General features: G+C 36.3%; 1 protein-coding gene across 3 annotated transcripts in view; it reads left to right on the top strand.

Annotated features, from left to right (window-relative positions):
- Positions 1 to 249: 249 nt before the first annotated feature.
- Positions 250 to 26,609, top strand: part of LOC120515014 (osteoclast stimulatory transmembrane protein) — a 45,653-nt gene continuing 19,293 nt past the window's right edge. For all 3 annotated transcript variants that reach the window (XR_005630565.1, XM_039735700.1, XM_039735701.1), the window contains exon 1: positions 250 to 304. Coding sequence is in view for 2 of the 3 variants with exons in the window: in XM_039735700.1 (XP_039591634.1) it covers positions 270 to 304 (35 nt within the window). In the remaining variant the exon portion in view is untranslated. The remainder of the gene's footprint in view (positions 305 to 26,609) is intronic.

Below are 26,609 nucleotides of genomic sequence, written 5' to 3'. Positions count from 1 at the left end.
AAAGGGGACCTGTCATCAGGGAGCATTTAACAAAATACAAGAAAAGATAATACTAGCCCAGAAACAGATCAAGAAGAGCTTTTAAGAATTTGCGTTCCAGCAAGTGCTGTTTATCAGAAACAGGAACATTATATCACCAAAAAGAAGATGATAACTAATGGCTCCACCCCAAACATACACGCATTCCCTTTGACAAAGAATCACCTGATAAAAGGCTGCACACCACTTAACAGTTTCCTTTAACAGACTCACACAAGAGAGCAGGAAATATGGAGAGGATGAGCAGCTGGCCTAAAATAGCACAGTAAGAAATGATTCTTAAATCTATCTATCTATCTATCTATCTATCTATCTATCTATCTATCTATCTATCTATCTATCTATCTATCTATCTATCAAGTTTCTTTTCTCTTCTATTTTATTCTTTATTGATTATTTGGCTCTGATTATCAATGGACTGGAACAAGAAATGATTATGTGACTTAAATGGAAAATTTTTTGGTTTTGGTGATGGTTTCATCAGTTTGATCAGGCTGTTGTGTATGAATGTGTTTGTTGTGCTAAAATTATTTGGGCACTGTTTAGATTATTTTGTATGCTTTTTCTATTGAGCCTTTTCTTTGACAGATTGCTAAAAGTTTAGAAGGTTTGATAATCACTTCCTGTTAAAAATCAAAATGTAACTTTGCCTAGTGAAGATGATGTGATGTGTGTTGATTAGATCTTTGTGACTGTCAAACACTGGTTGAGAGAAGAAATATGCCTTTTTTCTTAGGTTAATTAATAGTTGGAATGTGCACCACCAGTGTTTTAACCATAGATTGACAGATTTTTATTAAAAAAACAAACTTTATTAAATCCATCCATTTTCTAACCCGCTGAATCCAAACACAGGGTCACAGGGGTCTGCTGGAGCCAATCCCAGCCAACACAGGGCACAAGGCAGGAACCAATCCTGGGCAGGGTGCCAACCCACCACAGGACACACACAAACACACCCACACACCAAGGCCAATTTAGAATCGCCAATCCACCTAACCTGCATGTCTTTGGATTGTGGGAGGAAACCCACGCAGACACGGGGAGAACATGCAAACTCCACACAGGGAGGACCCGGGAAGCGAACCCAGGTCTCCTAACTGCGAGGCAGCAGCGCTACCACTGCGCCACCGTGCCGCCCAACTTTATTAAATGCATTATTTAATTCATTAAAACCACAAGACCAAAACACTGATTAAACAAATAAAAAAATAACATTACACATAATTCCACAATGAGAACTTCTTAACCATCTCATTCCGTCCCTTTTTCATTGGTTAAATATACCCACCCACATCTTTGCCACAATCTTTCCCATTCATCCTCTCCACTGACCAATTCCTCTCATTCCTTACAATACTGTACTTTATTGATTTCTTGACATAAATATCCTAATACAGATCAATTTGAATATGAATTGCAGTTCACCATTTTATTATTTACACAGTATATGACTCACACATCACTTTTCCTGGAACTGTACAACATGCTGAGTAGACTTATAAAATTCAAATCCACCACTATCCTACTCTCAAGTAGCATTTAAAATAATACACTGTGATCTGTAGGGCTTGCTTGCTTAACTTTATTTTCTGAGTTCCCAACTATTCCTGTCCTAAAATAAAGATAACCAGGTTTGTACTTGACCTTGTTCTTTTAATGCACTTTACCCCAAACACAAACACCATTCCATTATAAATGACCACCAGTCCCCCAATCATATCAGAAAGATAGATTTTATTTTAATTTTTTTATATACTTTGTTAATCCTTGAGGGGAAATTGTCTTTTCGCATGACATTTGGGGGTCAGGGCACAGGGTCAGCCAGTGTACTCCACCCTGGAGCAATTTTCAGTTTAAGGGCCTAACTCAAGGGCTTAATGGAGTAGGATCCCTTCTGATAGATAGATTCCCAAGGGGGAAATTTTTACAGAATCTCAGGAACTATAGAAAAACAACTGCCCTCAAATGCACATAAAGAATTAAAAAAAAAAAGACTTGGATAGAGATGAAAAATGTCTAATGTGGAATAGGAGAGATTTCAAAAACGTGTTTTTTGTTTGGTGAGTACAGAGAAAGTGTTAATTGTGATGGAATACTTAAACAAACTGAAGTAAGATTAACTAAGTGACATTGAAATGTGAAAATGTTCATTAGTGGTTACTGTGATGTGCACAAATATAAGTGTGAATTTCCACCTCCAGAATTATAGCATTAAAAAATATGCAACAGGACAGTGGGTGAAACGCTCTCCGGGCTCATGTTATAATTCAGTCTTTACTTGTTCTTTTCTCTTTTAGATACAGCTTTGTGACTCTTTAACATAAAATAATTGTGTTTTCAGTAATTTTTGATAACAGAAATATTACTTCTTAAGAGGCTATGTTAGGATTATGATCCTTGAGAATGTTTAATTGTTCTTATTCTTTTCATTATAAACAACTTTCAGATATATGGCAATTATTTTGAATCATAAACCTCTGTACAGAAAAATGTTTTTATTCTTTTTTATTTATTCTTATTTGGAGGTCTTAACTAATGTTGCTTTATTTTTTCTTGAGAAATACTCAATCTTATAATTTCACTGAAAAATGGGTAAGAGCTTTGGTATATTAATGAAGAAAAGATCTGTATTATTATTGTATTATAACATCTTATCTCGCAAGTTTAAAAAAATATTGACATCCGCAGTGAGTGACCTTCCAAGTACATGCTTGGGAAGAATTACATAAACCTCGAAGTAAGAGAAGAGTTCACATGCAGTTATTGCAAACAAAGAGTTTTGTAGAGAGAGCTCAGAGAGGTGTTAAAGACAAACATAAAGTGTTTTTTTGTTGCAAGAAAAAGACAGTCTCGTTCAATTCTTGCACTGCAGTGCATTAAAAGTATTTTATCATCTTCAAGAAATAAGGGAAAAATGAGCATGAATTTTTGCAATCAAACTTATATTTTTTACTTTGGCCAAATCCCTAAATAAAAATATCAGCTTTTATATTTTCTTTTGAAAATTCAGAACAACGGACTAAATGCAATGATAGACAAATCATTTCCTTACTAGAATGAAAACACTGAAAGTACAGTATGTGGTAATAGAAGGAGGTCTTGTGTTCTTTGGACAGAGAAAAAATAAAAAGCAATTTGTGATTTAGAGATTCTGAACTTTTAGATACATTAAAATATTCTTTCAAGGTATGAAGGAGTTGGAGAAGTTTTGTAACATGGTAAATGTTTTATGATGGTAGTTTTATATTGCCCTTTGAATTGTAATCAAATCTTTAAAGCGCAAAAGGAGTTGTGTAGTTTGGGAAATGAGGATGTCAGCTTTTGTCAGATTTGATGACAATGTATGTGAAGTTGGTGGAACCATGTAGTGTTGATGATGGAGAATGAAGTGGGTTTACTTTAAACTTTGAAACACTTCTTGGCAACTGTGTGTGGAGTAGCAAGTGTCAAGGCAGTTGTAAACATATTATTTCTTACATAACACAGGTTGAAGGTATATTATTTGGTACTTGTCATGCTATTTCAGTCTTACTTGATTAAAGAAAGTCAAGACTCAAACGTTGTACTGAATGCATGTCCTCTGCATGTCCTGGAGTACAAAAGAAACAGCATACAGCAACATGCGGGGACTGGCAGGAACACTCAATAAAACTGAATAAAAAGAAAAGTAAGTGACGATGAGATACGAAGAAGGCAGCTTCGCCAGCGTTTGTGTGTCAGCAACCTTAGGGGATGTTTTTTAGTATGCATCGTGGTACAATGCAGAGGTATAGCGCGTCTTTATGTGAAAAAGCCGTGTCAGATGGGGTTGTATGGATTGATTCTGAACGCGACTGAGAAAATGAAAAGTGAATTAAAAAAAAAAAAAAGCTAACCTTTACAAGGATTATAAATTACACCGGCTGTTACAGACTGAAATCAAATGTATGCTTTTATTCTAAAATAGTAAGACTAAGAGCAGTTTACTTCTCAAAACGGAGTGGTGCAGAATCGAACTCGCGACCTTTGTCGTGGCGAAAAATTCATCATCAGAAGGCTTTTTACCTAAAAATAAAGGCTATTAGGACTCGAGATAGACAGACAGAGTTTTAAGGATTTATTGCAATAAATCAACCACAAAAAATAACAAGGACTCAACCCAATACGGCCAAATTGAGCTGAGCGACGATCATTACAGCCATTGAAGCTTTTATAACAATTTCTTATCATTTTGGCTCATTCAATTAGCTCATTCTGCACCTGGTTCAACTGTCCATTGTTCCTCTTGGTGTCTGTTTGGCTTATTCTGATTGGTCTAAGACTGGGTGGAAGACTTCCTCTTTCCATCTTTGGGCTTTTCTGATGTAATTTCCTATCTTTTCTAACCTTGCTCTAATGAGCTTGTTTGCTTACCTCCGCTGACTCCCTTTTACTCCCATCCGACCAAATCTTGAGTTTCCATGGGAACCCTTATTATCTCCTTAGACTGGTCTCCTTGTGGAATGTGCTATCTTTCTATTCTGTTCCCATTTTTTCTAACTGGCCAAGGCTTCTAATCCATATATGGGTTTTCCTCTCTTAGGCTTTCCAAACTTTTTACTATAGTGACCTGAATCTTAAGCTTTAATTAAAAAGAAGTGTAGTATGTGCTTTCATTTGATCATTGCTTGGCATGCTTGATTTGTCTTAACTTCTACACTAAAGTTAATTGCTAATATATTCTTCTAATATGTTTGCTAAAGCCTGAATTTGCTAAGATTTTCTCCTCATGCATTACAGTGTGACCTTGCTTGCAGCAAAGGCCGTTTGTTGCCTTTCTGCTGATTCATCAATCCAGCTGCTTTTAGAGGCCTCTTTTCCATGTTATCTCTTCCTAGCCTTGAATCACAGGTGTCCTCAAACTCTTATCCTGTCCAAAACTGGTTTCGCTGCATAAATTAGCTATTCTTTTCTTTACTTTGGAAAATGTAATGTAAGCCTATAAAATAATGCAATATAACTGATTTTTTTAGTTAACCATTTGCTAGACCTATCGTATTTGCTTTTATATTCTAATTTATGCTTAATCTAATGTATTAGAAGCTTTTAATTACTTTTTATGACTTTATGTGCTAATTTGCTATTCTCTTATGCTAATAAAAAAATTTCCTTCTACATTCCTCCCTTTTGAGGTTTAATCAAACCTCAACATCTAACCTGATTCCAAAAGAAAGGTATGGGATGTTGATTCAATTCTTCTTCAGAGCCCAATACGGACCCCTCACAGTTCTTCTCAATCTTCAACACCCATACCCCTCCTCTGGTGGCACAGGAGCCAAACATCTCCCCCATCAATCAACTAAGAGGAGTAAAAGACTTCCTGGCCCTACCCTAACAGTCAAACATATGCATAATCAATGACAGGTGCATATAAATTTTAAACATCATAGGAGTATCATATAATCCATGGAAGTCACAAAATAGTGTTATTTTAAAGCAGAAAATAATAATAATAGTAATAAAACAATTGTCCATAATAAGTGCTTTTTCTTCACTTGGAGAAATATTTTTCCAGTGAAATTATTTTTTCTTCAACCCAGGTACTTTGCGCACCGTAGAGGGTCACCTCCCTGGGGAGCGGTTACTAGCACTTCACCCAAGGAGTTTCTTCTGATTTGATATTTCATCCTCCACATTGTCATCAAGAAAAGAATAAAAATCTGTAACTGAAGACGTCCATGGTTCAAGAAATTGAATGCACACTTGTTTGACAGAAACTCTAGTAATAACTAATTAGAAAACTGGTAATAAGCAACATAATACCATTCAAATATATAACAATACCATTAAGAGAGTAATTTCTGCTTCACTAACATGAATCCCCATGATTCCCAGGTTCAAATAAAGCTAATACTAATTATATTGGTTTTACCTTTCCTTTCTAAAATGGATTTGCACTAAACACATAATGTATGTCCCAATTCCTGAATATGGCGAAATAACTATTTAATGTACCTAATTCTTTGTGTTCATCTACAATCAAAACTACAAATAATATTGTTGGTGGTGATACAGATGACATAAATATTTATCTTAAATAACTCTCAGTTTTAGGTTGCCACCGCTGTGCACAATGATAATCAGAGATAAAGTCCTTACACACCTCACCATGCTCACATCTTAACACACTCATTCATAAAATTGCCCAAATATATACCCAGCTGTGGTCTCAACCTTGAGCCACCTTTATCACATTAATGCAACCATTTTGTGGACAGTAGGTGTCAATCCTCCCTTCGGAAGATGTCAACACTACCTTCCAAAATGCAAATCACTGGGTCATTTTTTATGGTCACATCCATTTCAATTTCAATTTCAAGGGTTATACGCAAGCTTCTCATTACAGATTTCAAAACAGAGATGTTCAGACTTCATCTGGGCTTTTTAATTCACAGACCACACATTCACCACTGTATGTATAAGACACACCATCTCCTATGGGCCGAATTATTACTTAATTTCACTAATTTCCATAACATATATACTCATCAAGCCATGATGTTAATCATTTGACCTGTATCACCATCAACATGCTAGCCTAAACTGTTTTATCCTATTCTAAAAGTTATGGATGTTCTGACCTATAGTAGGTGTCCCTTATCCCCAAAATACTAGTTATGTGTCATCCCATATGCTTACTATTATTCCTTTCAATTAAATAAATGTACCTAAATGTTAAGCTCTACATTATTTGCTATAATACTACAATCAATAACCTAGAATATCTAAACTGGACTGACCCTAACTAGTAATAGTACATTTTCCCTGCAATGACAACCACTTAACAATCTCTAATAGATCCCTTTATGTTATATTAGACTCAATTCTGATTAACTTTACAAATAACAAAATCATTGGTCCTTAAAGGTAACTTATTATCTTATACTAAATATCAGAAGACATATCAAAACATTTATCTAAAACTATCTATTCTTAACCACTATAAATTCATAATAATCATGTAGTATTCCCATTAATGCAAACATTCATTACACACATTATTTAGGAGTCCCTATATTCTGCTTTGCTTACAAATGATTAGCTTTCCCTTCTATACCTTTCATAACTTTACAGTTGAAATATTTTTATTTAAAAGATGTTGCTATTTGTCAAACAAGTGGACAGTCAAAGTAGGCTCCAGCAAGAACATTGAGCCCTGCAGAGTAAAAGTATGACAGATTTTCTTCTCTGATAAGGATTAAAGCAGGTGTTGGGGTCCAATATCCCAGGTAAAAAGAACCCAAGTAGGCAGATGTCATCTATGGTTCGGAATCCACGATGATCTTTTGGGCTCAAACATCACCAGCATAGTTGAGCTCTTGGCAGCAGGTATCCATGATGCCTGGAACTGGAATTGAAGTGCATTGTCCAGTAGTCAGCTGATCGATGGCCTGATTCACGATTTGATTCCTCTCTGGTATGGCTGGGTTCTCCTTGGAGTCAGATGATTAGTTTATCTGCAGACCTTTATCACAGGCCAATCTCTGGTTCAACTTCAAATGCTGTCATCTACAATGCACTAGGAAAAAACAGCTTTCACCTGCAGATGTAAAGACTTAAAAACGCTCATTTAAATAGTCAGCATATTAATTCTTCATTGATAGCTACTTATGGATCCAAAAAATAATATGTCATAAGATGTCAGATCTGTTTTGTTGGGGGTACCCCTATTAAAAATATTGCTAACAGTGAAACAAACGGTCATTTCAATCCAGTCTGTGCTTGTCTAAGTCAATTTGTCCTTAAACAGTCAGAGTAAAAGTTTAAATTGATAAGCACAATGTTCAAGTCCTCCTTCATAGCTGTTTCCAGTTTGGCTGCGGTTGCAATTTCCACTCAATTAAAAACATGTCCCAAGTCATTATAAAAATAAAGTCAATCAATGTATTACAAAGGGAAATGTACTCAATAAACATAATATTCAAATTATCTGCATTTGTTCCATAATAATTAAAAAATACAGTAGTGTGAAAAACTATTTGCCCCCTTCCTGATTTCTTATTCTTTTTGCATGTTTGTCACACAAAATGTTTCTGATCATCAAACACATTTAACCATTAGTCAAATATAACGCAAGTAAACACAAAATGCAGTTTTAAATGATGGTTTTATTATTTAGGGAGAAAAAAATCCAAACCTACATGGTCCAGTGTGAAAAAGTAATTGCCCTCTTGTTAAAAAATAACCTAACTGTGGTGTATCACACCTGAGTTCAATTTCCGTAGCCACCCCCAGGCCTGATTACTATCACACCTGTTTCAATCAAGAAATCACTTAAATAGGAGCTGCCTGACACAGAGAAGTAGACCAAAAGCACCTCAAAAGCTAGACATCATGCCAAGATCCAAAGAAATTCAGGAACAAATGAGAACAGAAGTAATTGAGATCTATCAGTCTGGTAAAGCTTTGGGACTCCAGCGAACCACAGTGAGAGCCATTATCTACAAATGGCAAAAACATGGAACAGTGGTGAACCTTCCCAGGAGTGGCGGCCGACCAAAATTACCCCAAGAGCGAGAGCGACTCATCTGAGAGGTCACAAAGACCCCAGGACAACGTCTAAAGAACTGCAGGCCTCACTTGCCTCAATTAAGGTCAGTGTTCACGACTCCACCATAAGAAAGAGACTGGGCAAAACAGCCTGCATGGCAGATTTCCAAGGCGCAAACCACTGTTAAGCAAAAAGAACATTAGGGCTCGTCTCAATTTTGCTAAGAAACATCGCAATGATTGCCAAGACTTTTGGGAAAATACCTTGTGGACTGATGAGACAAAAGTTGAACTTTTGGAAGGCAAATGTCCCGTTACATCTGGCGTAAAAGGAACACAGCATTTCAGAAAAAGAACATCATACCAACAGTAAAATATGGTGGTGGTAGTGTGATGGTCTGGGGTTCTTTGCTGCTTCAGGACCTGGAAGGCTTGCTGTGATAGATGGAACCATGAATTCTACTGTCTACCAAAAATCCTGAAGGAGAATGTCCGGCCATCTGTTTGTCAACTCAAGCTGAAGCGATCTTGGGTGCTGCAACAGGACAATGACCCAAAACACACCAGCAAATCCACCTCTGAATGGCTGAAGAAAAACAAAATGAAGACTTTGGAGTGGCCTAGTCAAAGTCCTGACCTGAATCAATTGAGATGATATGGCATGACCTTAAAAGGCGGTTCATGCTAGAAAACCCTCAAATAAAGCTGAATTACAACAATTCTGCAAAGATGAGTGGGCCAAAATTCCTCCAGCGCTGTAAAAGACTCATTGCAAGTTATCGCAAATGCTTGATTGCAGTTATTGCTGCTAAGGGTGGCCCAACCAGTTATTAGGTTCGGGGGCAATTACTTTTCACACAGGGCCATGTAGGTTTGGATTTTTTCTCCTAAATAATAAAACCATCATTTAAAAACTGCATTTTGTGTTTACTTGTGTTATATTTTACTAATGGTTAAATGTGTTTGATGATCAGAAACATTTTGTGTGACAAACATGCAAAAGAATAAGAAATCAGGAAGGGGCAAATAGTTTTCACACCACTGTAGTTCCAAAATTTAAACTTGTTTCAAAATGTAAAATTTAAACAAAATTAAACACTTATACCAATACTTATTATACCAACCCTTCCCCCCTTATTGACACTTGTGTCAATATTGCTGTTTTTATTTTCACAAGTAGAGGAGATGTGGAGCAAGAGGGTAACTAAAACTGATCCCATTAAAAGCCAAATTTTATAGCTCCCTTACAGGGAAGACAAATACGTCCAAGGATAGAGAACAAACAAAACCAAAGAGAAGGTTGAGTATTTATTAGTTAAAGAGCCATGCTCCGTGGAGGTTGGTGTAAAAAATGCAAGAAGGCTTCAGTCAATTATAATAAATTTGTCATACTGTTCATTGTACCCCTCCCTTATATGATCGTCAAGTATACCAGCAACCTCCAGAGAACATCTCATAGTTAGCATAGCAAGTAGAGTCAAGAAAGAAATCCACAATCTGGACGGGTAAATTCTTAATCTTTTCCTTTTTGACATTAAATATATATAAAAAAATAATTAGGCTCCATATTTCCTCTCCCATGTATCTAATCATAAAGCATTGTTCAAATGTACAAAGTCCTAAAAACATTTTTCTTTTTACACAAGGTGTTCACGTTTGAGTACATTTGGACCATATCTAAGATTAACAAGGTCAGTGAAGTAAAATATTTTATCCCTTCCCAATCAAAGGCCCTTAAATTATTTCAAAGGTTATTTTGCAGCAAAAAATAATCTTGGACTTCATTTCTAACCCCTTATAAAAAAGCTTAAGGTTTCTATACATGTATCCCAAATAATATTTCTTTCTTTCTTTTTATTACTAATTATTTAATTAAATACCACATACATTTGGATCTTAGTTTAGAATCTTAATAAAATTATTATTATTATTAAAATGTCTCATTCAATATTTCATTAATGCATCAAAAATATAAAAGTGAACCTTCCATTAGTTTTGTTGTGATACCAGTATTCCACTATATTTCACACAAACATGTCAATATTACACACAAAGGAAATGAGGAAAGAAATCAATATATCAGAATGCCCTATAATGCAAAATGTGCCTTTATTTATTTATTATGAGGCCCTCTAAGAAATTTGCACATTCCTACCCATATTTAGAATGAAGAACCCACTTCTTTATCGGGTAAAATTTTCCCAGAATCACAAACTAAGAAAATACTTTAAATCTACTTCAGTTACATACACTGATTTCGTTTCCTCATAGCCTACTGCTAAAGTCACTTCATCTTGCACGTTCTTTCATTATTATCTTTCAGATGTTTATTACATGTTTTTCAGAATGTTAACTCCAAAGAGCACAGTCTGTTTTTCTCTTAGTTAAACCCCTCTTTTTCCCTTTTTTTTTTTTTTTTAGCATATTTTAGCATGGAACACTACCTGGACTGGAAGCCACTGTTTTTCTTCAACTTCATTTACTATATTAAAAAATGTCTCCTTCAATTGAAATTTACTCATTTTAATTCAGATCCTCCCTTTTATCAGAGTCTGGCCAGTACTCAAATGAAAGGGGTGCTCACATAGTATCATGCCTAATCTGGAGACTTTACACCACCTGTTCATATCTTTTTAATTTAGAATTAAGAGCTCTTTTAATTTCAACATTTAAATTTACATTCTCACATACATTAATATCAATTATTTCATCCTTGCAAACAACACCACATATTTTTACACATACTCTCAAACACATTGAAACTTATTTAACATGCACACATAGGGATCCCTTTAATACACTATATAACATACACAAAATCACCCAAACCATTGTTTTAACACATTCAATCTTACCCCAGTTTTGTTACTTATTATTACTTATTATTTATTGTTACATACTATATTTGGAAACAATACAGCAAAGGAATCAGAAAGAGAAAATGAATTCTGAAGAAGAGAAAATTCCATTCTCACTTAACATTACCAATCAGGACAAACGAATCAAAACAAATAACATGTAAGCTTCAACACAAATCACAAATAAACTTGAATCTTAACCACTGCGCCACCACACATTCCACTGTAATATTCCCTATAGAGCACAATTTCACATACACCCACCACAAGAAAAAGAAAAGGACAGAAGGAAATTGAAAGACATTGTTTCCCTTGAATGTTATAGTTATCAAAAGTGCACTTTTCCTTAAGACTTGATCAGGGTCTGAAGGAAAGATGCCTCGCATATTTTATAAACATTTGTATAATTAAAAGTGAACGCATTTTTCATTTTATGAAATGTTTCACATACTGAAATTTATTTTAACCCATATTTACTCAGAGCTCTGGAAATGTATATGCACACGGCCGTTTCAGCAAATCATAATTGAACTACATTACCCAGAAGTCTCCATGTTTTTGCTTTCTTACTCCCAAACACACACACGCACACCCACAGAACAAACAACATGCACGCTCACACATCTTTAGCATAAACATATTTACACACACAGAGAGAATAATTAATGCTTAGTCATACACATAATATACAGGCACACACATTGAATAAGTTCAGCACAGACATATTCACACGCACAGACATTAGCGAGCGCCAGGTACCTTTGAAGTTAAATACAGTGCACTTTTCTTTTTTCGCGCATGATATTCTTTTCAACGCTTGTTATTCTTTCCCCACAAATATAAGTACAGATATATACATATTTACTGTACACACAAATCTATATACTCAAACATTTTTCTATCGCTTAATTTTTCTTTTTGGTGCTATCCTCCTACATTTTTCTGAAGGCTGCTTTACTTATCAGACTATAAATACAGCTCGAATTGTTTTTAACAGGGAGTAACATGAAGCACAACTTTTCAAAACTTCACATTTTAATATCCAAATTCTTATTATAGTATTTTTCTAATTTACCAAATGCTCGCACTTCTTCTAATTGTCTATATTTACGTTAATTATGCTTTCTTGATAATCTTACGAAATCCTACTGCTGCAAGGAAGGAAACCCATGCCAACTAAAAGTACTTAAATCATGGCATTAAATTTATTTTTAAGAAATTATGTCACTTGAACTACGTTAATGCTTTTCTGGATATATTTTTGTAATATACTCTTTCTCTGATCTTTAATTTATTTCCTCTTAACTCACTAATTTGGCTTTTATATATTTATTTGCTGTACCTCCTAACAGTGATACCGTCTTAATGAAAAACCTCTCAATGTATCTTTATGTAAAAAGTGCTTGATTATAAAATCTCACTAACACTCGTTATGTGCTTGATTACTTTATTGTGTCTCCCGGTACCCACTATTTTGGTCGGAGCTCGCTCGCATTCACACTTGTCTCGATCTTGTGGCTTATCTTACTATCACTAAGAAATAGCGGAGCTTATGCAGTCACTCACACAATCATTCATTCCTTATTCGAGGGTGGGGCAATTAATATATATATATATATATCTATACTAATAAAAGGCAAAGCCCTCACTCACTCACTCACTGAGTCATCACTAATTCTCCAACTTCCCGTGTAGGTAGAAGGCTGAAATTTGGCAGGCTTATTCCTTACAGCTTACTTACAAAAGTTGGGCAGGTTTCATTTCGAAATTCTACGCATAAGGGTCATAACTGGAAGCTATTTTTCCCCATATAATGTAATGGAGTCTTGAGTTGGAGATGGCGTGGGGGAGTTTAGTGTGACATCATCACGCCTCCTACGTAAGTGCGTAGAGAACAAGGAAGAACTCCAAACAGCGATGAGCACAAAACGCCATTTCACAATTGAGAAGGCAGAAAAACATTATGAAGCAAATGATGCATACAAGCATATTCATAAGTACAGCTACTGCGGAAACAAAGCACGGCGTGAACCGTAAGTTTATATTAAATTAAGTTCATAGACAGGCTGCCACTAGCGTTTGTAATTTAGTGCCTGCCCATATAAGGCCGTCCATCAGCGGCAATCCAATACAAACACTGCGGTAAATGTTCACGGGTGAAGGACTGTGCTTATGCAGAGGAAGATGAGATGGTCAGGGTGGTGTTTGGCACAAACTCATTGAAACTGCGAGAGAAACTTTTAAGTGCGGGTCTTAGCTGACATTACGAGATGGCACCAGTACAGCTGGGAACCTTCGATGCAAGAACACCAAGCGGCTCACGTGAACTGGCGCAATGCGCAGACAAAAGCAACAGTTCCAAAGAGTGCTGAACAAAACCGAATTACACAATTGAGAAGGCAGCAAAAAATATGAAGCGTCTTATACATACAATCATATTCATAAGTGCAGCTACTGCGGAAACAAAGCACATGGTGGAAAAAGTGAATGTCCTGCTAAAGGAAGACAGTGTAAAAAAACGTGCATGCAGTTTGTCACATCTCAGATAAAGAGGAAGACGAGCTGTTTATTGATGCAGTAAGGAACTAATCGATGAATGAAACCTCTTATCTTTACAACGATTGACAAACACGGAATGTAACTTGAACACATCCTACAAATACGAGCCTGATTGAAAGAAATAATGATAATCAAATCCTTGATGACAGCAACATTCAATAACACTCACAAAACAATTACTGTATATTGACAATCATGTTACGTTATTTTTAAAATGTTCCCTTTTCTTTTCATAACTTCTACTTCTCCACTGCGTACGGGTATATATATAAAATGTATATATATACCCGATCTACAATACATACTTTAGCATAGACAAGCCACACGCTGTGGCTAATTGTAGAGTCTTAAGCCTCTAACGCCGACATTGAGGTTGATTCGAGAGGGTGTACTGACTATGTACGCTACCTGATTCATTTTACCTTCGATCTCCTTGGTTTGGGACGTATGAAAAATATTAGGTTAGCAGAATCATGTTACGTTATTTTTAAAATTTTCCCTTTCTTAGCACAAGCACAGCTGAGAAGCTTCGATGCATGTACTCCATAACGCGTTAAAAATAGCGCATTTAATCACACTTTCAATTCCAAGCAAGCGGGAACTTTTGTCAATGCATGATTTCCTGGTACATCCATTACACTGATGCACACATCACAGCTACAAAAATGTTAGAGTCGGAATAAAGCGCGTTCCTACGACTGATCATTTCGACTACCCAAGCGAAGCCTTGATAAAAGCATGGTTTTGTGCACACTGAAAAGCAAGCAAAATTAGATGCATTACAGAAAGCGGACTTTGTGGCTCTTACTGGGGATCATTGGACTTCCGTGACCGTTAGTAATTCTAAATACATCTAATTACAAAATGTTCAATGATCACACTGTTTTAGCCTAATGTACAAAATAATTTTGGCTAATGTTACTCAGAGTTTAAAGAGTAAGCTGGTCAAATTACCTTTTATGTTTCTGACTTATTTTTTAAGAAGAAAACTGCACTTTATGTTGAAATTTTGGTTATTATTATTTAAAGACAATACTATTCTGAAAATGTACTTAAAGTACTTAAACTACCACTTTATTTTTAAGTCTGCCCAATTTTAACCAGGGATGATATTTTTGTTTCTGTTTTGAATTCAAATGCAGTTTAAAAGCTTTTTTCAGAAATTAAAACAGCTTCAGTTTACAATATTCATGTCCATGTCTATTATTTGATTCTGTAAGCCCACTAAAACCGTTTTAAATTAAAAAAAAACATTTGCGATTTGGGGCAAATTTACGTGATTACATACGATTAATCAAGATTAATTCTTACACAGCCTCTAATTAATTGGATTAATTTTTTAATCGAGTCCCACCTAATATATATATATGTAGATATATATATGTAGATTTGTATATATATGTGTATATACAGTATATATGTAGATATGTATATGTTGTATATACAGTATGTATATATATGTATGTGTATATGTATATATATATAACTGTATATATGTATGTGTATAGATGTGTGTATATATATATATATATATATATATATATATATATATATATATATATATGCCAGCAACACTCATGACAATGACAAAACAATTACATTGTCAATCATGTTACGTTATTATTAAAATGTTTCCTTTTCTTTTTACTTCTCGCTGCCAATGCAGGTATTTTGCTATATATATATATATATATATATATATATATATATATATATATATATATATATATATATAATATAAATAGTTAGATATGACAACAACACTCATATCAATGACAAAACAATTACATTAACAATCATCTTACATTATTTTTCAAATGTTTGCTTTTCTTTTCATAACTTCTTTAACACACTACTTCTCATCTGCGGCCTTGGTATTCTACTAGTATATATATATATATATATATATATATATATATATATATATATATATATATATATATATATATATATATATATATATGTATGTCTGACTATACTTCACCTAGCTGCTTTTGCTATTTAATGATTCAATCCTAATTACTGTTTTTCATTGTTATTTCTAATTTGGTCACAAAATCAGTTTCATCCCCTATACTCAAATGCTCTTCCTGTCCCGTTTCTTTCTTTTCTCCTAATTCTTCCTCCTTATTTGTCACCGTTATTTGTACTTTAAATTTTTGTTTTCCTTCTATCAGGGGAAACTCATATGACACACCTAAAGGTAGTGTCAATGAGATTTCACCCCCTATCTCTCCGTTCCCAAAGCACCAACTCGCTCTTTCTAAAATGTTTCTTTTCATTGCTTCCCCCATAAACATTTGCATTATGTTCAGTTCGACTCTCCTCTTATTTTCTCTTTGTTTGCTAACATCTTCTATTTTATGATTTTTTATGTGCTCTATCATTTCTTTGCATAATTCCAAGTTAAATGAACCTTTTCGGGGCCAGCGGTTTTGAAAACTTTTTGTTCTCTTACGGTATGCCATTTTTGAGATGATTTTTCAATAAGATCTTTGTGGAGGGGGTCGTTACGCCCCAATATATCCACGGGCAACTTGCTCGCACTCATTTTAACCCCCTGTAGCCGTGGGTTTCCTATCGCCAATCTTAATTTTGATTTCCTATTTAAATTAGGTTTGATTTCACACAGGACCTTTCTTGTTCCATAGATTTTACTGCCTAACTTTTCCACCACTTACAACCACAGTAATAAATCTTGTACTATCCTTCTCCTGAGTGTCAACCTTCCAGTATTTACACAGCACTCTTCCTGTAATTCGATCTACAGCTCCTGCTATTTTTCTTGTTTCTTCTCAATAATCTGCAATATTTTTATTTCTCCTCCACTCTTACGTATATACTGTATTTATCTATTTATAGCACTGTTCTTTTATTCTCCTTCGAACACACGTTGTAAAAAATGTTCGATCCTATTCTGTCTTCTTTATTTCACAGCTTATATCTTCCGCAATAATATTTTCTCCATACACGTCTCCAAATGGTATATACTGTAAGGTCAAAACTATATAGTATATCTAAACAAAAGACCTCTTTCTCAATTCCTTACCGAGTGTCTTAGCTCTACACTTCCTCCTTTCATTCTGTGATATTTATTTACAGCTACTTTTATACGCTTAGGTTTCTCTATCTTCTCTTAATCAATATAGTTTATTTTACACATAAAAAAGTTATACCCTAAAAATCCACATTCATACTCAATCACACTTTTTAGCACCTAGTGTACTAATCCCTAATGCCCTGTTTTGCCCTGAAATAGTTTTTGTACCTCTGTACCATTCATTCTTCTCCAATCTGCACCTGTGTGCTTCACGCTGCGCCTTTTAAAGCGCTCCAAGCATTCTGCATCTTTATGTGCTTCAACGATTGCCCATGCGCTTTTTCTAAAAAGCGCTCCATTCACACAGCACTTGTGTGCCTCCCTAACCTATCCAAAGGTAAAAATAAAAATGAAATAAAAATGATAAAATAATAAACAAAAAGTTCTATTCCCTTATCTGTCCCTTAAAACTAGCACACTCACTCCACCTGTTCCATCGAGCAGTCCTTCCCCTTGCTCTCCCTATTGGCAAGCTGGAAGCGGTACCTAAACAGGAATTTACGCCTACCATGTCAGACCCCCGTCTCTACTCCGGGGCGATAATGATAGGCCTCCAATCGCACCTGAACTGACTTTCTTATTGCAGCACAATCAGAAGGAATTGCTGTTAGCTTTTCCCAAAGATTGGCTCCCTCTCGAGACAAGCGGGAATTTTATGACATCTCGCTCATCTTACTGGAGAACATACAGCCACAGCAAGAGATGCCAGCTCAGGAATTCCACACCTATCTATACTCGGAAAGCCATCGTTACAGCAACTTTAGTATACTCTTGGTTCGCCGTTACTAGGGCAACCCTCGTATTTGATAGGATTTCAACACTACCCGTTACAATACAGTTCCCTGACTCGTCTGAGTCAGAGCGCTTATTAGTCTATCACGTCGGAAGGCCACCAATATGTTGTGGCGAAAAATTCATCATCAGAAGGATTTTTACCTAAAAATAAAGGCTATTAGGACTCGAGATAGACAGAGTTTTAAGGATTTATTGCAATAAATCAACCACAAAAAATAACAAGGACTCAACCCAATACGGCCAAATTGAGCTGAGCGACGATCATTACAGCCATTGAAGCTTTTATAACAATTTCTTATCATTTTGGCTCATTCAATTAGCTCATTCTACACCTGGTTCAACTGTCCATTGTTCCTCTTGGTGTCTGTTTGGCTTATTCTGATTGGTCTAAGACTGGGTGGAAGACTTCCTCTTTCCATCTTTGGGCTTTTCTGATGTAATTTCCTATCTTTTCTAACCTTGCTCTAATGAGCTTGTTTGCTTACCTCCGCTGACTCCCTTTTACTCCCATCCGACCAAATCTTGAGTTTCCATGGGAACCCTTATTATCTCCTTAGACTGGTCTCCTTGTGGAATGTGCTATCTTTCTATTCTGTTCCCATTTTTTCTAACTGGCCAAGGCTTCTAATCCATATATGGGTTTTCCTCTCTTAGGCTTTCCAAACTTTTTACTATAGTGATCTGAATCTTAAGCTTTAATTAAAAAGAAGTGTAGTATGTGCTTTCATTTGATCATTGCTTGGCATGCTTGATTTGTCTTAACTTCTACACTAAAGTTAATTGCTAATATATTCTTTTAATATGTTTGCTAAAGCCTGAATTTGCTAAGATTTTCTCTTCATGCATTACAGTGTGACCTTGTTTGCAGCAAAGGCCTTTTGTTGCCTTTCTGCTGATTCATCAATCCAGCTGCTTTTAGAGGCCTCTTTTCCATGTTATCTCTTCCTAGCCTTGAATCACAGGTGTCCTCAAACTCTTATCCTGTCCAAAACTGGTTTCGCTGCATCAATTAGCTATTCTTTTCTTTACTTTGGAAAATTTAATGTAAAATAATGTATAAAATAATGCAATATAACTGATTTTTTTGTTAACCATTTGCTAGACCTATCGTATTTGCTTTTATATTCTAATTTATGCTTAATCTAATGTATTAGAAGCTTTTAATTGCTTTTTATGACTTTATGTGCTAATTTGCTATTCTCTTATGCTAATAAAAAATTTTCCTTCTACACCTTTTGATTCTCAGGCGGGAAATGATTCTATTGCACCACAGAGGTCGTTACAATAAATGGTTGTCAATGTCGCTTGTTAAGGCGGCATTTTGTTTCTGCAGTTATATTTTTGAATAAAAGCGCAATTGTCTTATATCTGTATCCTATTGTGACAATGTTTCTTTGATATTTGGACTCCAGGCTTCATACATTATATAGTTTATGCCTACATTTTGTCATCTACTACTATAATATAAAAAACTTTTCTGTTTTAACAATGTGTTTACACAGATTACTGTAGAAACGGAACAGACATGAAATGCGTGTGTTCCAAATAACAATCTATTATTTCCACTCTAAAACTCCACTTCACTCCCAGATACACAATCAAGGCATGAGCTGAGAGAAGTTCGTGCACGTTCTAAATTGTTGGGGGGATGGAATAGCCGGCTGCTCCTAGCTTCTCTTTATCAGCACATTTAAAAGACAAAGGACGCTGGCGGAGAGGTGTGAAGGGATTTAAGAAGCGATTTAAGGTGGGACGGAATTACAAGTTTTTTCGTAGGCTCTGGTAATTCTAGTGTTAAAGCTATCTCCCATGCCCCCTTATGTTTTACATCTCAGACCTCCTTCTCAAAGTTTTACTTTTTTATTTCTGTGATCTTTTATTTCATAATGTTTCTGCTGCATTGCTCCAATGGGACGAGTCATCCTTTTTTGAGAGCAAACTGAACCCTTCTCTTGACTTTTGTTCTTTTTCTTCACTGGTATTTTACTTTCACCTTTGCCATTCTTTTATTTTTTTCATCTTATTTACTTTCTGCTTTCTTAGCTCATATCAAGGCCTCCTGCTTTCATGTTGGCTGCAACTCTTGGAAGCTTGCTATCAAGCTCTGAGCTGATTTTGAGTGTCTTAAGATTTTTCGTTCGAAGTCTGCAGTTACATTTCATTCATTTTTTTTCTTCTCATTGTGTTCTGTTTTGCTTCCTGACAGGTGGCTTTCATCTTTATCTTCAACTGATGATGACAGGCTAGTGTTTGCTATGATATTTTTTCATTCTTCCGTTTCACTTGTGGATGCCAGGAGCTGTTTAGCCACCTCAGCTGAATGATGGTCACCTCAAAAAAGGATAGTTCATTAAAATTTAATGCCATAGAACTCGATGGTGAAATATTAAAGCCACATTTGATCAGAACACCAAACTTCGATATTTCATGAACTTGCTGCAAGCACAGAGATAGAAAAAATAATAACAAAAAGTGTTTTTCAATTTTAAAGTATTGCAACACTTAATGAAAGTTCAGCTGTGTCATAACTGTAAGTTTATAACCAAACAATGACTGCAAATTGAAAATAAATAGTTTAACACACTTAATAAAAAGTGAAATACATTACCATCCTTCAAAAATAACAACATTTTCGTACATATGTGTAGCTTAAAGGAGAAATAAAGTCATAATGGGGTAAAATGGAAGGATCCCTGGTTTGTATGTCTCTAGTAGTTTAAATGGTAAATTCAATGTCCAATTTGGACATTACCAAAGAAAAGCCAAAGCCAAACAGCTGTGCAGCTGCAATAAATAATAAATAAATAATAACCTACATGCCTGTTCCCACTGTGTCACCTTAACACTTCATGTTAACAGGAATACAAGGTTATCCATCCAGTAGTTATCAGGTCTGCTTAATCCTGTTTAGAGCAACAGTATGAACACATAACAGGATCCAACCCACTCGTCCATTACAGGTCATGCATCCACAGAGGGGCGATACGCAGTAAACGATTAGCCTAATGTGCTTGGACTTGGTAGTTGGGAGGAAAATTAAAGAACCTGGAGAAAAACCAGGCCATGAATGTAAAGATTGTGCACAGACAACTGTTAAACCTACATTTGAACCCCAGTCTGCAGAATTCTACAAAGTAGTGATATGCCACTGTTACTCATCTGTAATAAGGCCATGTGAAGTGAAAGCCTACAGCTGTTCTCCATACTCTGATCCCTACTTTCTGTTGGTAGTATCCATGTCTCCATGCAGTGCTTTGAAAGGCTCATTTAAAAATGGATCAGTCAATCTTTGTTTTATAGCTCCTACCTCTGAAGGCCAACTGGACTTAAGTTCTTGGAAATTAAAGCCACTCCCAACTCATGCTAACTTCTCCATACATATTTGTCTAATTTCATCATCCATCCATCAGTTTTCCATTCCCACTTATCCAGAGCCAGGTCAGGGAGAAGCTGGAGCCTATTCAGCATAAATATTTAAAAATTTGTTTCACTTCTACTGCTGCTCATTTTTAATAGAAGTCATCCAATTCTACCTAAAATGATGTAAAGCTTTCCTTTTGAAAATTTGATATATTCAGTTTATTTTTTTGTTATGGTCTTCCAATGATTGCAACCAGTCCTGCACAAATAAAGTCTTCTAACTGAATTTGCTCTCATTCTCCACTGTTTTAATGTTTCTACTCATTGTGGACGATAGTGCTATAACGAGCTAACCCGACACAGACAGATGCTAGAGGCACAAGTCCAAAAAGCACATGTGAATTTTATTTAGTGTCCTCAACAGCCCAAACACACACCTTCTTTACTTTACTTTCTTATTTTCTCTTTATCTCTCAGTCATTTTCTTTTCTCCTCCACTCTTCCTCAGCAAGCTTCATCCTCCTCCTCCTCCTCCTCCCGACTCTGGCTCTAGGAATACTGCTTGCTGGCCCCTTATATAGGTCACCCAGAAGTGCTCCAGGTGCTCATTGACCTACTTTTGGCAGAACTTCTGTGTGTGGTATAAGAGCTGCTCTCCAAGGCTCAGCAGCATCTACCTCAGCGGCAGCACACTCTGGTGGTGCCCACGGATCTCAACAGGGCAGCACCAAACTCTCACTCCCATTAAGCCCTGAGGGAGTCCGAGGCACCGCTGCAACCCAGGGGGTCTGCAGTCTAGCGTGCTGGGGGAGGTAACATTCTGGTCACACTTGTTCCCCTGGTCCTTCCAGCGTAGAGGCGTCCCAGCCAGGCAAGGGCCCCGGCTATCCTTCACATCATCTATTTAATTCATAACGTATGTCATATCTTCCAGCTGTACCATCTGCTGATACTTTGATTTCAAAGTTGCTTAACCTAATCACATTTACAGGGTGTTAGATGAGAGTCCATCTTTGTCATTTGTTCCTTATTAGTGTAGATATTTTCCTGTGAATTTACCTTGAAGTTGGCTTGTTTTTTCACAGTGTCCCATGATGTTTGCAATGCCTGTAAAACATTAAAGAGCTGTAGCAGCCATGCATAGAACTTTAATACTGTATTAAAAAACAAGGGTACTTTATTTGACCACAATGAGAATACAATACAATACAATACAATTTATTTTTGCATAGCCCAAAATCACACAAGAAGTGCCGCAATGGGCTTTAATAGGCTCTGCCTCTTGACAGTCCCCCAGCCTTGACTCTCTAAGAAGACAAGGAAAAACTCCCAAAAAAAACCCTTGAAGGGAAAAAATGGCAGAAACCTTGGGAAAGGCAGTTCAAAGAGAGACCCCTTTCCAGGTAGGTTGAGCATGCAGTGGGTGTCAAAAAGAAGGGGTCAATACAATATAATACACAGAACAGAACAAATCCTCAATACAGTATAAAAATAAACATTTTAGAAGAACGGAGCAGAATTTACCAGTAGATGATATCACATAATATGATTTGGATTTGTTTAGAGTACTGGAGACCTCAGCCATCAAGCTGCCTCCCACATTTAGGCAGTGCTGGGCCAGCCAATCCGATGAAAGGACCCCTCTACCCCACGATTCCTGCAATTTTCCATCAGGAATAACTTTACTTTATGCAGGCAAAACAATTTGGCAGGTGGGCCGTGGCACCAAGTGATACATTTGAGTACCGAGAAGAGAAACAAAATAGGTGAGGGTTAGTAACAAATTATAAGTATCATGTTACTTATGCTTTAGTGCTAATGACTAACAACAGAGATGCTGTCTGTACAGTTAATCAGCAGCTCTAGTCAGGATATGCTAAACTGAAGTAGTGAGTCTTCAGCCGGGATTTAAAAGCTGAGCCCGAAGGGGCATCTCTTATAGTAGCAGGCAGACCATTCCACAGTTTAGGGGCCCTGCAACTAAAAGCTCGATCTTCCACTGTTATTTTATTAATTCTTGGAATCATAAGCAGAGCAGCATCTTGAGATCTTAATCTGCGCTCTGGTTTGTAAGTCATGATAAGTTCAGATAAGTAAACCGGACCTCGGCCATTTAATGCTTTATATGTTGTGGTGGATTGCCGGCATTTCACTCCGGCCCTCAACCCCAGGCCGCCAGGAGGAGCTCTCCCGACAGCATGATCATGCCCCGAGGTCCAGCAGGGCATCAAGAACTATGTAGTATTTGTACACAGCCCTGCTGGATACCTTGGGGGCCACCAGGTGTCGCTGTAGGGGGGCTTGTAGGCTCTTATGTGCCCTATGACCCGGGAGTGCGTCACGGTCCGCGTGACAGGAAGAAACGACGTGCTCCCGGGTTGAAGAAAAGGACTATTTACCCTGACCCGGAAGGAATAAGGACTTGTGGACTGTTGGGCAGGAACACCTCTGGGTCAGGGAATATAAAAGGACTGTGGGAGCTCCCAGACGATGAGCTGAGTTGGGAGGCAGGGTGGCTAAGCGTCTGGGAGTGGAGGATTGGTTTATTAATTATTGTATAGTTTATTGAGAATTGTGGAAAGGAGCGGGCTTTGTGCACATTATTGATATAATAAATATCATTATTGGACTTTTACCTGGTGTCTGACGTATAGTCTGAGGGTACAAGGGTGCGAGCAAACCGTAATCTATTACAGTGTTAAAAGGAGGATTTTGAATTCTGCCCTAAACTCAACCGGGAGCTAGTGAAAGGAATTAAGAACTGGAATTATGTGTCCATATTTTCTTGTTCTTGTAATACTGTAATTCTTGCAGCAGCATTTTGGATTAAATGGAAGCTGTATAAAGAACAGTTTGAACATTCAGTGAACACCGCATTGTAGCAGTCAATCTTACTAGAAATACTGTAAATGCCTGAATTAATTTCTCAGAATCCTGTTTATTTAGAAAGTGCCTTAATTTCCCAACATTTTTAAGATGGAAGAAACATGATTTGGACAACTTTGTAATATGCACTTTAAATGACATGCTAGAGTCAAAGATAACTCCTAGATTGCGGGCTGATTCAGTAAAATTAATGGTGATTCCAACTGAGTTAAATGATAATAAAATATTCTTGTAGTCAGCATCATTCCCTCTAACAATTAACATCTCTGTTTTATTTGTGTTTAAAGACAAGTAGTTGTCATTCATCCACTCCTTTAATTCACTAATACAACTAATTAAAGATAACTTCATTTGATCTAAATGAAAGGTATAACTGGGTGTCATCTGCATACGAGTGAAAATTGACATTATGTTTCCTAATGATAGAACTCAGTGGAAGCAAAAGTGAAAACAGTAAAGGTCCCAGTATTGAGACCTGCGGAACACCATTTTGAACTTCTGTGTATAATGATGGAGTCCTGTCAGCACATTTCTGTACATATTGGAATCGATTTGATAAATAAGAACTAAACCAAGCGAGCACAGTGCCTGTTAGCCCAACATCGTTTTCTAGCCTGTGCGGTAAAATAGAATGGTCAATGGTGTCAAATGCTGCACTAACTGTAAGTCTAACAACATATCCTTAATCAGAGGGTATCAGAATCTTGTTTACAACCCTCATTAGTGTTGTTTCTGTACTATGACCAGTGCAAAAACTAGACTAGAATTTCTGAAATAAATTGTAATGTGTAAGGTGTGACTGAAGCTTATTGGCGACTACTTTTTGTAGTATTGTAGAGAGAAAGGGTAAATTTGAAATTGGACTATAGTTATTTAGTATGAGTGGATTTAGGTCTGACTTTTTAAGTAATGGTTTAATGACTGACACTTTTAGTGCATATTGTGAATTCTGCCACTGGATATGCAACACTAATCCCTCTACACTGGCAGCGCAGCACCTCGTGGCTAAATTGCATTTGCAAGTCAAAACAAGTCTTAAAGGAACCCTTCGATGCCTCCTCTTCTCTCCTCACTTAAAGACACAGGTGACCCTATGAAATAATAATAAGAAAAGATTTATTACTATTTTATAAGCATTTTTTCTTCTTGCTGGTAGAAAAAAGTGTGAAGCATCTGTAAAGACTGATGGGAAACAAAATGTTCCAGCTGCACACGGAGCTGTGACTTTAGACAGTGGGATAAGCCAGTGCTTCATCGCAAGGTGAATATGTGCCCTGAATTTGTAACTCCATGAAAACAGTGATATAAACTAATATTTTTGTACTAATTGCTACCTTGTAGGCATTTGTTGTTTTCATTCCGTGTTTTTGTTGCTTGTGGCACAGAGTTTAGCATTTCACTTATCACTGTTCCTTAAGTTACTTGCATTCAGATCTGAACGTTTTATTGACCTGAGCCTCTCCTGTGCCTTTCTTTAATGAATATTTCTGGTTTTGTGATTATTTTAAAAGTTTTAATTGAATTTTGTTTGATGTTACACCTGTCCTTCTTTCTTAAACTCCTTGCAGTTCATTTTTCTCCTGCCCTTGAGCCAGTCACTACGGAACTGACTCTAAGTAAAAGAGCTCCAGGGGTACAGATGAATTCATTTAACAGAGTATGGTCAGAATTTGTGCAAATACTGATAAATGATTTAAATGACATAAACTTTCTGAAACGTCAGCGTCAAGATAGTGAATGTCGGCCAGTACCAGTGCTCAGCTGGTCCTAATCCAGCATTCACCCCCACTTGTGTGGCCTTAGGAGTGACGCCGTGTCACACGGGTTTCAGCTTTTACATAGATAAGCTAGAGTATGCGTCACAATGACGTGAAAGAGAACAAATTTGAGTTTGGTTTAATTTGTCATTGAATATATTTGAATCTAAAAGGTGATCTGCCATTTATGATGGGGTCACAGAAATCTATCCTTAATGGCTTTATAAAATGTGCCTTTCAATTTTGTAAACAAACTCTGACTATAACATAACAAGGTCAGTTTGGCTTGTAACATTATGTGACTTTTGAAATTTCAAAATTTCAAATAAAGCCACCGTCCACTCACCTGCTTAACATTTCTTTAACTCAATTTATTAGTTTTGTTGTATCTGTGTTGATTTAAGTAATTGTGTGCTGGGTGTTTTAATATTAGTGACTGACTTGAATGCATATGAGTATGTATCCTTTTAGAAATTCTATCTACTTTTAGTGCTCGTTCTGTCTATCTACCTTACTTATCATTCACCTTTACACATATTTCAATGTATCAGTCAATAACAGCTTATCAAAAGTCACATCTATCTATCTATCTATCTATCTATCTATCTATCTATCTATCTATCTATCTATCACAATATTATGACAAGTCATGTATGATAAGGTCAGTGTATCCATGTCACTTTTAAGAAGGAAAAAAAAGCTAAAAGCAGACCATTTTTCTGCAGCCATCTTAAAAGGACACCA

Source organism: Polypterus senegalus, chromosome 14 (genome assembly GCF_016835505.1).
Source record: "Polypterus senegalus isolate Bchr_013 chromosome 14, ASM1683550v1, whole genome shotgun sequence".
NCBI classification, from domain to species: domain Eukaryota; kingdom Metazoa; phylum Chordata; class Cladistia; order Polypteriformes; family Polypteridae; genus Polypterus; species Polypterus senegalus.
The sequence above is the reverse complement of the archived record's forward strand: the minus strand, read 5'-3'. Positions and strand labels throughout refer to the sequence as shown.